We start from the raw sequence: 16,806 nt of genomic DNA, 5'->3' as shown, positions 1-16,806 counted from the left end.
TTACACTGGAAAAACCTAGTAAGCAGTCCACATCGGGATTTTTTAAATCGGGCCCTGGAGTCCTACAGTTCTGAGAATTTAGCTTCCACCCTGATCAAACTCACCTGCATGTAATTTTCTAGTCTTGCTTTGGCATTTGCCTACTTCCTTACTGTATGTATTGTATGTAGTATTTGATAAAAATGTGAATTTCACAGGCTTTTTTCTTTTCTTTTTTTTTAAATGTTTTTTTTTTTTATACTATAGATCATGGGATTCTTTTTGACTTTTGCAGGAGTGGGGATGATCAGGGAGCTTACTTTAAAGTGGTTATCTTCCCATCTACATGGAAGATCTTTTGCAGGTGGAGTAAGGAGGCTTTATTTCATATCAGCATTTATGCTCAACTTGGGTTCCTCAAGGTTCACGTCTTGGTCTTGTTTCGTTCTCCTCATATATGCTTCCTTTGGGTTTAATATGTCAAAAATTGAATGTTGCTTATTGTTCTGCTGATGACTTCCAGGTGTATTTGCTCCTAAGTTGTAACGATGACTCTAACATTACAACTTTGTTTTTTGTCATTTTGGGCATCCTGTACATCTAGGCCCCTTAGCCACTAATGTCAACACTCAAGCAAGGAACCTTGGTGAAATTTTTGACTCTACGTTGAAATGTGATAAACACACCAAATATGGGGTGCCAATTTGTAATCAGATTGCATTTTTAATACACATTTTGGTAGTATTTAAAGATTGGGTTAGCCAAACTGCTTTTGGTCTATTTCAAATGGGTGGATGAGCAGAGAGGGGCAACCCTTATACACACATGCACACTAAAAGACTCAGTGAACTCATAGTTCAATATAAATTGACTAGTACCCAGTGCACTAGGGGCTCAGTGCAAGGGAGGGCATGTCCAACATTAGCATCTTTTTGAACGTTAAGTGTTGAGGATCACACAGAATGAACCGTATGCAGCAGAATGTTCACCTTGACACCTGGTCTGTCTTTTATGACTAGGGCAGCGACAACAGTCCAATGTTTTGATGTGTTTGTGTGCCTGCATGCAACTGTGGCTATTTGCTGATAAGACAGAGCTGCCAGCTAAAGGTCAAAAGTCAACTGTAGTAATGAAAGAGTGCTGGTTGCCACAGCAACTCCCGTGGTACAGGATTATGGGGTGTAATTCAGAGGTTTGGCATGGCTTGTGTATCTCTCTTGAGCTTGAGCCTCATAATGAAATACTGCTTATAACTGCTTTTTGTCATGTTTTCAGCATTTTACAATTAAGTATATATTACTAGAACAACTTGCAAGAATATGCGACAATACTTGCCCATTGAGCAAAGGAGAATTTCATTTGTCTTTCACTTCTCTACTTTTTTCTTTACTTTTTGGCCCTTTAATTGTCGATTCCGCTCAATGGCTGACTTCTATTTAATAAAGATGCACTTTCAAAGTGTATTATATTATGCAGTCTTGTATGTTGCGTCAAGTAAATTTATCTTGTTTAAAGAATATTTTGAAACATGAACATAAGACTAAAGCAATAACGAAAACAGTAAAACGCTTATTTTGGTGGGGCATTGCAAAGGTCTTAGAATTAAATCACCTACAGTAGCTATACAACATTGCCCAAAATGCAGCTGATGTAGCTCACTGGATTCAGAAACACAGTCAATATGTGGAGGAGAAGTGAAAGGAGGTGAGGAGGTGAGGTGCGATCATCATCCCTCCCTACACAAATTCAATTATTTACAACAGTCTGATTGGCAGGAATGGTCATTTGCTACTGCAGAAGCATTATTATTTTCTTTTTCTCACCCTTTTTCATTTAATTCTCCCACATTAGTCTGTCTCTTACTCTCTATTTTTGTCTTTTTTCCCTTCATTTTTGTCAGTTTTCCACCCTAAGAAAGAGAATAGAAAAATGGGGTGAGAAAATCATGTTTGTGTGTGTGTTTGTGTGTGTGTGCGTGTGCGCGCAAGTATGTGCCCGCACTTCTGGGAATCAGAGGAGCAGCAGCCAAAAACAATCTCCATCAAAACCCAGAAATCCTGTCAATGTCATTCTGCAGAAGAAGTAGTCAGAACCGAGGAGAAAGCATGAGAGAGATGTTATTGAGAGGATGACTAAGCATGTGTGGCTGCAGGTCTGCACGTGTGTGAGTGTAGCCATGTGTGAGTGCATATAGTACTGCAGTAAGGTGAGTATGTATGAAGTCCTGTAGCCTCCTGCTCTACTGGTAGTCCCCTGCCACTCCTCAGCATTGATTTAAACAAGCTGCTTCTGAGGGCTGAAAACTCACTGACCTGGAAAAGGGCTGAAAGAGGGAGAGAGGGACATTCTGTTTGAGGGTGAAGAGTGAACAGGGAGAAAGAGAAGCAGAGGACAGGAAGTGTGGGACAAAGAAGGGGACAGAAACATCTGGCTACATACCTTATATTTAAAGTTAACATGAAATCAGAAATGACCGTTAATTTCTTAATTCACATTGCTACTGTTATTGTTCAAAATAGTGAGACAATAATTAAATGTCATTAACATCAGTGCTGTACAAAATAAATAATGAATATTATAGTAAATAATTAAATGTTATATAATTACTTTTTATATTCTAAATAATAACAATAAAAATAAAAATAAAAAATTAGAATACATAAATATGATAAAGACATCATGATTATTTTACTTTAAAATAAATTAATGAAATATTATTTATCCTCTCTTTTTTTTGGAAATTTTCAGAAGACCCAAGTTTGAAAACCCTTGCATCAGTCAACAAATTGATGATGCTGATAAATACAGATTTATAGTAGTGTATTTAATTATTATAATAAATTACAGAATGATATATTAATTTAATAAATTGAATGATCTGTCCCTCAATATTTATATTTTAACCCTCACAATCGAATCCAATCCTAAAGTTTAGGAAATGACCGCCATGAAAATGTCTCCAGATCTCTGGATGCAACAGCAGTGGCGGAAACAAAGAAAGGCCTTAAAGATCTATCCAAATGTGTTTGGAGACCTTAAATGGTCACAAACTGCAAGTGGTTCATTTCATCCTTAGAAGAAGTACAGTTAATGTTGATGGCCACTGACTGTTCACACAGAAGCATGCTTATTAACATATTATGCTATGAATAGGTGATAGTTCAATGGTTTCCTATCATGTTTAAACTCGTTTTGCTCCTCATGATACTAATAACAGTTTGAAAGAGGTTTGTTAAAGAAATATTGTGTGGGTGAGATGTTAAAGACACTCTTTAACTTTGTACTTCACTGTATGCAAATGAGTTCCACACTAGGACGGGCGGCGGGGAGTCTTTTTTTAGGTTAAAAAACTGAGGTTTTTCTAATCTGTTAAGATAATATATCTGATAAACTCACAACAGCACCTTGAGTGATGTGTGACTCAAAAATCACAACGTCTTTGTTGACTTGAGTCTCACTTACTACAAAAAGAGTGCTAAAAACACATTACATTCTAACATCGTGACATTATAATCTAAAAACAAAAATAACGTGTCTTACAGCAGAAGTTCAATTAATTAAAATAAAAATTAAGTTAATAAACAAGAGCACATATTAATTGCATCATATTTTGATTACCCCATTATTGCTATAAAACACACTTACTTGTAGGTATAAAATTGTACATATGTCATTCTATTGTATTGCGCTCTGTCTAAACCGCTTGTTCACTGACGTCTTTGAAGTTTAGCAAAATCACATGCAGAAGGCTCCGGCAAAATGGAAATATTTACATGACTTCCTAACATTAACAAATGGAGAATATACTTGAGAACTAAAGGGGAAAAAGCACATCTCAAATGCATTAAACAGCACAAGTAGTGTCTCTATCAGGAGCATGTGTCTGAGCATTTGATGGGGACAGCAGCTTTAAATTATATATGTCAACTATGTCTTGCAAATTATTTTAAAGCTCTTAAAATAAAGCATGTCTCATGTTAAGGACAAATTGGATGATGCACTTTCCCCAGCAGCTCACTCTGTAATATTTAGCAACTGTACAGTATATCGATATTGTATTGTCTAATACCATATCGCTTATAAAAACAACTTGATATACCATGCAGCCTTACAATCAAGAATTGTCTTTTAAAGATGACAGCCTGCACCCTTCATGCTTCATTTTTCAGACTGCTGATTTGGGTCAGTCACAACCCCTATCGAGCTCTCTGTAGCCTTGTTTGACATCGAGTCTAAAAACTCATCAAGTATGACTGCAGACCGCACAGTTCCATGTCCCTCACTGCACCGGGGACAGGTTTCAATGATGCGCCACAGGAGTGCATTATCATGCATCTGATGGCAAACCCACCGTCAGCTCATTCCCCAAATTTCAGCATTTCCATCATGAAATCATTTAAAATAATAAAGGCGATGAGATTCGTCTCATCACTGTAGCAGCCAAGTGGAAAATAACTTTGCATTTCAAATAGCTTTTCATAAAGGAGACAGGCAGCTTCTCTTTTGTCAGATTAGTGCACTAGAACCTTCAGAATGGGAATGTAGGGAGTGTGTGAAAGCACATACACACAATCACACTCAATGACAGTAAGTGGAGACAGAAAGCGCTCAGTCTCCATTTGTGTAACCTGCACATATCGTTTGAGGGTGAGCAATATTTGGCCATTAATCACCCAGTATTCAGTCTACTTGTGGTGACTCCTCCTGTTTGAGTAGGTCAGGGCTTGTGGGCCAAAGGGGTGAAGGTTTGGAGGAGAAGGAACCAGATTATTCCCTGTAAAGCAACTGCACAGCTGCAGATCCTGCAAATACAAGCCAGTCTCAACCTGGCACTGACATGACACCATTTCATAAGGTATAGCAGCTGCGATTATGATCTGATTCAGAGTGGGCGGCTTACCATGAACATGGCTCTGAAGTTGCTGAGGTCAGTGAAGAGTTCCTCCACAGAGGTCTTCTTGGGATCGATGGCAAAGTATGCCAGCATGTTGAGGTAAAGGGTCACCATATTACTGTGCATGACCACCAGCTTCTGGTACTGATCTCTCGCCTGTGTGGAGAAACTGTGAGGAATCATCGTCAAGGACAAAAATCTAGTATTGGAAAGTGAGTGCGCAAATATTTTGTCAAAGTTACAATTTTTTAAAAAACAGCACATTTACAGAACAGCAAATCACACTTACTTTGCAATGTTGTTTACTGAACACAAGTTCAATAAACCAGCAGTGATTTATACAATTATTTAACTTTTTTAAGTTCATTAGTGCAGTGCACTTTCATTTCAGAAAGGATGATGTGAAGTCCCAGAAATAGTTTGTGCTAAGAAGGAACCAAAATGAAAACCATTTTTAATCCCTGATCGCCTCGCTACACACCTATAATGCAACACTTGCTACAGAGCTGTGAAACCAGCACATTAAGAAAAAAAAATGCCAAGACACATATACAGCTATAAATAGTCCACACAGAAAAGTCCAGTTCATTTTAATTATGGTTAAACTGCTGCACTTGCACAGAGCCAAGCGCTGTATCCACGTCTGCTCTTTAGCCAATTAAACTGTGTCTATGTGTACAGTAGGACCCAATGCAAAACATGTAATTTATTAGGAAAGAATACACACACAGGCATTTTGCTAATCAACAAACATAATTATAAACGTTTAAAAAGTACTTCCAGTGAATACAGACAGCCATTTGAACTAGTGTTTATGTTCCACACTCACTGCATTACAATTTAATGGTAGTATGTGGACTATATTTTTATGGTGACCTTTATGGCCACAATGAAAACCTACAAATTAATTCAGATCTTAGAACCTTATCACTTTCTGAAGATAATGGGAGTAGTGCTTTGTGCAAAACTCACCACCACAATATCAACACGATTGCCTACTGGTTCAAGGTCTGTCCATCTCTATGATTAAATTTGTTTTCAAAGCGACTTACATTGATTTCAACAAATACATCAGTTAATGCTTTTTTGGGGGGGTAAATTAAAGCCATGAACTTGGCGTTTGCAATTGCCATTTTAGTGCTATATTGTTTGAGCTGCAGGAATAATATTCTAGTTTGGTAAATATTGCTCAGGTTCTTCAATGCAGATCTATGGAATTATTTTGCTCTGCCTTTATTCTCAACTTGTTGTATAACCCAACATAATATTAATAGTTGCAAATGGCACTAATTAACACCCTACTTGAAATCACTCACATATCTCATGCACACACTGTCATATATTAACATGCATAAGCACACTGAAATATCACATACTTTTAACATGGATATGGTGTGAAAAAAAAGAATGGGCGATAATATTTGATGATCAAAATTTTCCCGCTTGGAATGGAAAGTAAAACCATCTGCATCAGCAGTCAAAGAAACAAACAAAGGCAAAAAGGAAAATATTTATACATACATAAGCGGACTTGGATTTAGACAGATTTTTTTAACAGTATATAAAAATATTCAGATTTTTTACTGCTGTATGAATGAAGTGTTTTAACTAGGATCAGATATTTACGCTCAACTGATCTACAACTCACAGATCGAGCCACATCACATCTATAACATTATTTCTCACATATACAAAAGCACATACATGCACTGACGTGGTGACTCTTACACACATGCACACACTCTGACATGAAAGAGGGGGAATCTGGGTCTAATCCTTGCTGTCAGGTCAGAAATGCCTATGCAAAGACAGCAAGCTTTACTCCAAATTTCATAGTAATATTTTGACTTTGATGTGGTTTTAATTAGTAATCCTGTTTGAAGCTGGTGCTTCACATCACACTTAAAAAAAAGAAGAAGAAGAAAAAAAAGACTTTGGATCAACGTCCAAAAAGTTTCTCTTTTATACCGGCATTAGCTTCACAGTGTATGTGTGTCTGTGTTTATGAGCTGGCTGCAGGGTGAACTGTTCAGCAGTTTGTGCTCTCAGATTGACTAGTGAACGGCACCACGACAGCACAGTCACACTAAAAACAGATCTGGAGTTAAGTGACAATCTCTCCTCCTGTCATTCTCAAGTTAAGTCCTTCAAAATGCTTTAGGGTATTCTGCTCACTCACTCTAAAGTGCATCTGATTTATCAAAGCTGCCTTCATCTTCAGCTCATGTTAGGACAGTAGATCTCATCTGAGTGTGCTTGAAGACAACCATTTAGATGAAACAGTGACTACGTTTACATGTGCATCAATAATGCAGAGTAAGGACTTAAATTAAGATGTTTACAAGACACTAGCAAACCTCTTCACTCCTGTTTACATGCAATTTTTACTATTCTGATTTTATAAGTAAGTAGTGGTGAGGGGACGCTTGAACTCAACTCTGTTCAAGAGATCAATAGATATGTCTGTGATTGGCTACAGTGCTCAATGCTGCCAAAACAGGTTGCAACTAGAAACCTTTGAAGCTCTCCTAAGTGCAAACACTAATACGCATTAGAGCATTTCCTACTTTTGCAGGCTCAACTGAGAGTGCTTTTTTTTTTTTTTTTTTGCATTTTTCGTTTGAGGGTGCTTAGCAAAAAAATGTCACAAAGTTCATGCATGAAATTGTGTGAAGAATATGCGGCATCCATGTGCGTCTGAGCACTTGCACACTTTGGCCAAAGCTGTGATAATGCATTTCGGGCATTTACATGCCAGTTTAGTGTAATTAAAATTGGCATACGCCACTTAGATTTATGCGATAATGGTTACAACGATTATGAACATAATCAAATTATTTTGACGTTTTGCGTTTACATGAGGTCAAGTTTAAATTGCAATAATGCCAGTATAATTACATTGTGAGAGTGCATGTGAACATATTCATTGAGCATGCTACCCACACAATAAACATTTAAAATACATATACAAAAATAAATGTACATAGTATATATTTTTTATGTTTTAAATGAAGTTACTTTATTTTAAAGGGTTACCCCAAAATGAAAATGTTGTCATTAATCACTTACCCCCAGGTCGTTTCAAACCTGTAAAAGCTTAGTTCATCTTCAGAACACAATTTAAGATATTTTAGTTGAAAACCGGGAGGCTTGTGATTGTTCCATCGACTGCCTACTGAATTACACTGTCAAGGTCCAGAAAAGTATGAAAGACATCATCAGAATAGTCCATTTGCCATCAGTGGTTCAACTGTAACATTATGAAGTGACAAGAATACTTTTTGTATGCGAAGAAAACAAAAATAATGACAAAAATGTTTCTCTCACCATCAACCACTGCACCATTTTGGAGAATATCCCCTGAACGCAAACTTTTTTAATCCAAAATATATTAAATTGTGTTTCAAAGACGTAAAAGCTTTTATTGGATTGGAATGACATGGGGGTAAGTTATTAATGAAAAAAAAACTTTCATTTTGGGGTGGAGTATCCCTTTAAGGACATTTTTCTTTATTAAGGCATTGTAACTACAGGAAAAGTAATTAGTTAGATTACCCCATTACTGAAAAAATTACGTCATTACCTAACGCCGTTCTTTTAAATGGTGTTATTCCAAACATTGTATATGAGTCAGCCAGACAGCACTGCTCCGTTTGCAAGAAGTCCAGAATGCAGCCGCTAGACTGCTGACAAGTACACGCAAGCATGAGCATATTACAACAATTTTATCGTCGATTGTCAGTGCGTTTCAGAATTGAATACAAACTTTTATTATTTGTTATTAAATCAGTAAATGGCCTGGCTCCACCATACCTTGCTGGATTATTAAAATGCAACACATCTGCTAGATCTCTTAGGTCCTCTGATCAACTACTTTTCACCATTTGTGGGAAGTTGTGGCCTAGTGGTTCGAGAGTTTGACTCCTAACCCTAGGGTTGTGGGTTCGAGTCTTGGGCCGACAATACCACAACTGAGGTGCCCTCGAGCAAGGAATCGACCCCCCCAACTGACCCCCGGGTGCCGCAGCATAAATGGCTGCCCACTGCTCCGGGTGTGTGTTCACAGTGTGTGTGTGTGTTCACTGCTGTGTGTATGCACATTAAATGGGTTACATGCAGAGCACAAATTCTGAGTATGGGTCATCATACTTTGCTGTATGTCACTTCACTATTCTCAGATCCAGACTGAAACTTAGGGGTGATCAGGCTTTCTCAGTCGCCGCAAAATTTCTATTTTAATGTATTCCTGTGATGACAATGCTGAATTTTCAGCAGTCTTCAGTGTCACATGATCTTTCAGAAATCATTCTAGTATCCTCATTTTCTTTTTATCAATGTCCAAAACAGTTACTTCTGTATTCTGTAACGTCAATGCTGTTTTATATGCATTAGTATGCTAGTGGTTGTGCTGAATAAAGCAAAATCACTGCTGTGTGGTAACTACTGTCCTAGAAGGCAATAGTTTGTTTGCAAGCTCACCTGAACCTGACTTGAATAATCAGGTATTCCTAGGCACGGAAAAGTGACTATAAGCCAGAACTATGCTAACAAGTGCACACCTAGAAACTGGAAAGAGCTGCTTTAACCCACGCATCTCACTCCAGGACTTAGTATAACAGGACCTCCATGACTTATTCATGATGAAGACGTTATAAGGGAGGGCAGACTGGCTGGCCAATGATGCTTGTTTGGCATACACGTGAAATCTTTAGGGAGTTCTTCCGGCAGCATATGAACACAGATCTGTTTTGTGCGTCTCCTCTGCTGTTTTTTATACTCTGAGTTCATTCACGCCCTCCAAGCACACCTGCTTCGCTCTCTGATTAGAGAAAGAATGGAGCGCAGGGGCCATGATCAGCTAATGAAAGGAAAGACGGTGTATGAAAGCGAGAAATAAGACTCCATTAACTATAATACTGATCTGGTTGCTGATGCTATGAGCTCAGAAGAAAGAAAAGGGCCCATGCCGTGTTAACGCTGACAGAGAAAAGGTGAGAAAGGAGGGTGGACTCTGGGTTTTTGTTCTAAATGACAGAGAGCTAAACTAAATAAAGAGAGAGAAAGGTTGACCCTTGAACACAGGCTCTGTGCAGAGGGATAGAAAAGCATCGATTTTCTCCTGTACACCTGAGCTTGTTAGAAACTCTCATACTGTACACTCACACATAACGCCTCTAAGACACACTATTAAGAAACACCCTATAATACCTGGAACACACACTTACACACAATATGGACAAAAGTAAAAAAAAGCAACATGTATACTAAAAGGTGTACTGAATTAAACATGGATGAAAAAGGTGACAAAGACTCGAGTTTGCATCTATGATACTGTCATGCAATCTCTATGCAGATATTTAGTTAAAAAGGCCATAACAAAACAACTTCATGTACTATCATTTTGAAATGAAGTGAATAGGGCCCCTAAGCTCCTCATAAATTTTGGATGGATGCATAAAAAGTAGGTAAACTTTACTTGAATCAAAATGCGATATGTACTAGTGTCTGTGAGTATAAAGCATTTAATAGCATTTAAAAATCAATCCTGCATGTTCTGATTGTCTATAAATGGCGTAGATGCTCAGATATGTTCACTACACACATCTTGAAGCACAAGACGCTTGCAGTTTTTTCAGCCTCTGCCACCTCAATATATGAGCACATGAAAACAATCTCTAGAACTGCTATGAGAGTCACTTCATGAGCATTTTACTGTTTCTTTTGAGAAAAACTATTGTCTTATCATATACAAACAAAAAAAGGGTTAGAAAAAGGTCTTCACAGTAACCCGTCAAAATACAAATATTAAACCTTGAAGAAAACTTGGCAGAAATAGTACTTCAAATAATGATAGTACTACTGCTGCTACTAATACAATTATTATTGAAGCATTAATTATAAAGGAATATTTAGAAGAAAAAATATTTACCAGAATTTATTTAGCAGAAAAATGTAAATAGGACAATATTTCTGAAAAAAAACAAACAAAAAAAAAAACAGGGTCTAGATAGATTAAACCGGTATACTGTAAAATTAAAACGGAAAAAAACAGAATTTGGAAAAAGATTAAATGGATTTCATAAGTGTTCAACAAGCACATATGGATGTCGTATGTACAGTAAATTAATTTAAATGCTACACATACAATTAGGCTTAATAACTATTAAAAAAAAAATATATATATATATATATATAGATATATGGGGTGTAACTCGTTTTCTCGATGCATCGATTACAAACCCTGTCGATTCATATGCATCGATACTGAAACATGATTTTTGAATCGTGAATCGCCCGATCTTGAACAGCAATCGATTCAAAATGCTAAGAATCGAATGAATCGCGATTTCTATAGCGATTCAATTCTTTCAAAATGTATACACATTAAATCACTACACGCACAAATTAATGGAGACATTGAAGAGTGTTCGTGAATCGTGCCTCTTATCTGTCCTTCACGCGCTCCATTGTTTACCGCCTGATGAGACTGTCACAGAATTGCGCTCGCGCTCCGTTCATCTCTGACGCAGCCGACGTGTGATCTATATGACTCGTGGCCAGTACCGGAGCCGTCGACGGCTGTATTTATTGCATGGAAGGAGCAGAAACGTAAGTGTCTAAATCATACGCACAGATCCATTCAATGATAAATGTTTTTAAACAATGCGGATATATACGAAGAATATACGAAGAACAGAATATACGAAGGAAACTTTTAAAATTAACCACAGCACTAACAACGACCTTGAAATAAGAGCGCGAGATTTATCTGATAATCAGATGCATGAAAGTAGCCTAGTGTTTGTTTCATTAGCAAACAGACATCTGGCGCGTTTTCTCTCAGAATCATTCGCTGATGGAGAGGAAAAGTTAAATAGAGATGAAGACGTTTTCACACTGAAAGAGAAGCGATTGAGATTGAGGAGTCACATGCCGATTTAGGTTGATTTGGGAGGGATCTGAGCCGGTCGGCCCTGATGGCAGGATACGCTATCTGTTGCCAGGGGCAACGCCTTCAGAACTTTACAGAGGCGCGACTAAACATTTCAGAGTGCTTTCATTTTTGCGCATTATTTTGTTGGCGGAACAGATCGAGATGGATCTACGAATACGCGAACGAAAAGGAAGAATAAGCAATGCAAAAACATAAGGCGAAAGAAAGGGACCTTACGGGAACAAGCTCACACCAAGCGCAAAACAGTGATGTTTCGAGAAGCTCTCAGGCAGCTCCCTGCAGCGGCACAGAGACCTGAACAATTTACCTCAGTGCACACATATGGACATTGGGAATTATATTGTTTACAATGTAAGTCACTTTGTATTCACGCTGTTAATGGCTTTAATCTAACCTGCACATTTACATCTCGCAATCACACATTTAACTACCCTAGCTAACCCAGAACTGGTTTGTCCACTTTGCAGCCCCCAACAAAAAAAAACCTGGTACAGTATCTGTCATTGGGTTAAAATCAAATTATAACTAAACATACACAGCTTTAGCCTACAAAACATGTTGGAAACATTCGTATACATCGAACATCTCGTTACAATCTAGTGTTCAGTCGCAGTTAATTACTTTGTCATTTTGGTCAAGAAGTGCATTCTAAATGCAATGTAATTACAATACGCTAAAAAGCATGTGAGTAAACTTACTTTGGCCAGTACAACACTGTTTTCATCATCTGCTGTAAATGGACCCAGCCACAGCAGAAAGCCTCGTAACTTTCCAAAGACTTGTAGCTTTTAAACTCCTGCATTGTGTAGTAACTTAAACCAAAAAATATATAATTCCCAATATCCATATGTGTGCACGGGGGTAAATGGTCCAGGTCTCTGTGCCGCTTGAGAGCTTCTCCAAATACAGCTGTTTTGTGCTTGGTGTAACCTAAAAAAAAACTGTATTCCATTGTTCCTATGATTTCCATATGTATTGTGTGAGGTACTGCAGCAGTTTTTAACGCAGCAGTAACTTCCAGGCATGGTAAAACAATGCAGAATTGCGAGAACCTCCTCTTAACAACACATGTAAACAATCCACTTCCAACATGGCGGAGACCGTGATATCGAGGGAGGGGCTTTGTGCTATGACGACAACTTCTCATTCTCAATATCGCTCTCATAGACGTGCCAGGCTATATCTGCAGCTAAACTGAATAAAAGCAAAAATGAACTGATGAAACAAAAAAAAAAAAAAAAAAAACAGAAACAATTTATGAATGATGCAGTGCTAATTGACATTTATTACAGTACAGAAACTATAAAGTATATTTTCTACCTTATTCTGTGCAGAAAATTTAAATAATTGCTAATTAAATGTAGCCTAGTATATAAAACAATCATAAAATAGCCATTAGGAAAAAAATATCAATTACAAACGATTGATTATTGTCCAGCAGTGTGTTTGATTTATTACAGCTAATTAAAAGTAATTAAAAAAGAAGATAATTCCTTGTAAAAAAAAAAAATAATAATAATAATAATAATAATAATCATTATTATTATTATTATATAGGCTACATACATAAAATGATTGTATTTGACATTTCTGTCACTTCTGAAATTATGGCTACGCCCCTGGTGTGACAAAATGTTAGCTTATGCATAATACTCTTTAAGCTCTTTTTTAAAAACTTGGCTTACATACATTTTTACGTATGCCATGTCGCATCATTAAACTAGCATTTAACAATAGACGAAAGGTTTTTTTGTTTTTTTTCTAACCTATGGTTCTCTAACCATAAATGCTACTGTAATTTTCCCCCTGACTAAGCATTTAAAGAATTTAGTAGAAGCATTTAAATAATCCCGTGAAAGCACTTAAAGAATGTAGAATCTAATCATTATAATCGAATCGAATCAAATTACTTGTGAATCGAATCGAATTGAATCGTTCTAAATTAGCAAAAATCGTTCTTGAATCGAATCGAAAACCTATGAATCGTAATCGAATTGAATCGCTGCCTTGCCAAAGATTCACAGCCCTAATATATATATATAGACATTTAAATTATTAAAAATTTATATTTATTTTGCATATTAAATTTGCAAAAAAATTAAATACAAATTAAATTAAACAGTTGCATTAAACTGTCAGTGTTTTTTAATAAAAACAAAGCAAACGTAGACTAAATGTGAAAAATAATGGAAATTAGCAGCAATATTAAATATCTGTTTAGTATAATATAAATATTAATTATTTTAGTCATTGTGGTACCATAAGACCATATCATGAATTGCTAATATTTTCAGACATAACTAAAAATGCGCACATTAAACATCAAGTCCCAGTGTAAGAGACCAATGCAAAAACTTGGTTTGTAATTGCTATCTGGAAACCTATTAAGCTGCTCAATAAGAGAACGTATTTTTGCCATCATCACTGTGTCCAAATTTTAAAATCCATACCCAAAAATGCTGTCTAGCAGGGTAGCTCCCTAAGATTTTAGTCAATGCATTCATAAGACATCTCAGCAGGGATGAGGTACTAAATGTAGCTATTAAATGGGGAGAAGAATACAAATTTAAGAATAAAACACAAAGTAAAATACTACAGCATAAAAAAAGGCAAAAACAGGTAAAAGAAAATGTGCTGCATAAAATAATCAGAAAAGAAAAGGTGTGTGGAAGGTTGGAAGACGGTCCACTATGTGGTTGGTGAGTAAGATAATAACCTCCCTTGGTAGAGTCCAGCCAGGACAGCGTGAAGGGTAGAGCAAGTCGGGTCAGACCCAGAACTGCAGGAATTCACTGGATCACAAGCACACACACAAGTATTAAAGTAAAAAAAAAAAAAAAAAAAAAAAAAACAAGACATCATCTGTTTTTGTCCACAAAACAGCAAGCATAAAAGTGAAAAAAAGGCTTGGTAAGTCAAAAACATGAATAATGAAGCTACCCAAGACTACCTGCTCCACCCGAGCTATAGAAAATGCATGAGAAGAAAGGTTCATTGAGGATTATCTGGGTATATGTTTTGTTCAGCGTTTAGTTCGTGCCCCTGGTATCTCCCCTGGCAAAACGTCTGGCTTTCAAATGTTTGCCATTTGCAGAGGAGACGGCATCCAGACTGCAGGGAACAATGCAATGACAGACAGCTGGGAAAAGAACTAACAAGCAAGTACAGGAATGTATAACTCCATTATCAAACCGTCTTCGGTTTCACATGCAGCCCGGTGAAGTTTGATATAAATAATTAATTCACACACGCAGACATAAACTCTGATTAGTGTTTGTGAAACTGTGTGAGGCTGAAGGGTGCTAGAGAACCACGCACAGAAGAAATCATGTTGATAGCAAAACAGCACTGGATAAAGGGTTCAGACAAAAAATAAAGAAAAAAAAAATGTACAGTGTGGGTGCACATGCAAACGTGTGAAAGGATATTCCCATCTTGCTGAGGAACAGGTCCTGCTGGTCGTCTGTTGAGCTGAAAGTTACCAGATCCTTCTCCAACTGCAGCAGGTGTTTCTCCATCTGTCTCAAGCTCTTCTCGAGGTTTTCTGCTGATACTAGACACACAGAGATACAGATTTTAAAACAATGCACTGACACGCTTTGCTCATAGCAGATCCAAAATACATGTTTCCAGATGACAAACATTCCTTAAAAACTAAGTTCTTTTGGACAGGGACATTGACTGAAAAGAAAAAGAAATAGTTTTCAGAGCTATAATGGAAAGTAATATTTTCAACATAAATTTGAGTCTGTTCCTCACACAAAGCTGCTCTACGGCTTCAGAAGACTCTGCAGTTGTACAGACCCCTGTTATGATGCGTTTTTCATCCTTTTTATAGCTTGACAGCAAACCCTTCCTTAAAAAAAATTGTACGAGTTTATGTCTACTCTCTCACAAGCAGTGTGAGGGGGTTTGACAGTCAAAATGTTTAATCATTCATAACTCCTTATAAACTTTAATTTAAAAGACTTTAAAAACTAATTAAATATAATGAAATGATTAATGCCAATGAGACCTCAAAAACCACCTTGTTTGGCATTTTTGTTATATGTGACTTAAGTCACTGGGGTATATTTTTAGCAATAGCCAAAAAAAACATTGTATGGTTAAAAATTATCGATTTTTCTTTTATGCAAAAAACCAGGTGATTAAAGGTGATTTTCTTAATATTTAGATTTTTGTTGCACCCCGAGATTCCAGATATTCAAATAGTAGTATTTCGGCCAAATACTGTCCTATTCTAACAAAACATACATCAAAGGAAAGTTTATTTATTTCTCTATTTGACCCTTATGTCTGGTTGTGGTCCAGGGTCACATACAGTACATGTAATTCAGCTGTTGTTCTGTTTTTGTTTTAAGTGCGATCATAAAAAGTACTATTTTACACACACACACACACACACACAAACACACACAAACACACACAAATTTTTTCAGCCTAGGTCTCATATGAGAACCTGGAGATTTGGTTTGGTCCTCACACGGCACATGGTGTGACCCATCAAATATAACTATAAAAATTAATTAATAATAGAGATAATATTATTGCACTTAATTTTTAATAAAATAATTAAAAATATATATAAAATAATAAACTAAATAATAAAGTGTGATAATAATATTAGATTTTAAACTGAAAAGGGGGTATTAAATACAAAAACAAATAGTAAAACTAAAACTTTTTTATAATAAATAAATAAATAATATTTATTTTAAAATCAGAAAACTTTTGATTTGGCGGGTTGCCTGCAGGTAAGCATATGCGCTTCTGGGTTTAGCGATGCCGACTGTCGAGCATCAGTGAATGAATGTAATTATCCTAGATTTATACTTTCAGTTTGAATAAAGATCTTACACAGTAAAGTTTGTCAATCTAAAATGGTAATTGTGAATTAACAGCTGTAAACCATGTTGCTACGCAAATGCATGCTCTGAACTAATGTACACAGAGTATTTCTTATTTTGGATGTGCATGC

General features: G+C 36.6%; 1 protein-coding gene across 1 annotated transcript in view; it reads right to left on the bottom strand.

The window, feature by feature from the left end:
• Positions 1-16,806, bottom strand: part of LOC113110818 (protein diaphanous homolog 3-like) — a 211,720-nt gene that overhangs the window by 95,711 nt on the left and 99,203 nt on the right. The window contains exons 18-19 of the mRNA XM_026275020.1: positions 15,257-15,381; positions 4,880-5,044 (exon numbers count right to left, since the gene is read on the bottom strand). Of these exons, the coding sequence (XP_026130805.1) occupies positions 4,880-5,044; positions 15,257-15,381 (290 nt within the window). The remainder of the gene's footprint in view (positions 1-4,879; positions 5,045-15,256; positions 15,382-16,806) is intronic.

This window comes from Carassius auratus, chromosome 11 (assembly GCF_003368295.1).
Source record: "Carassius auratus strain Wakin chromosome 11, ASM336829v1, whole genome shotgun sequence".
In the NCBI taxonomy this organism is placed as follows: domain Eukaryota; kingdom Metazoa; phylum Chordata; class Actinopteri; order Cypriniformes; family Cyprinidae; genus Carassius; species Carassius auratus.
The sequence above is the reverse complement of the archived record's forward strand: the minus strand, read 5'-3'. Positions and strand labels throughout refer to the sequence as shown.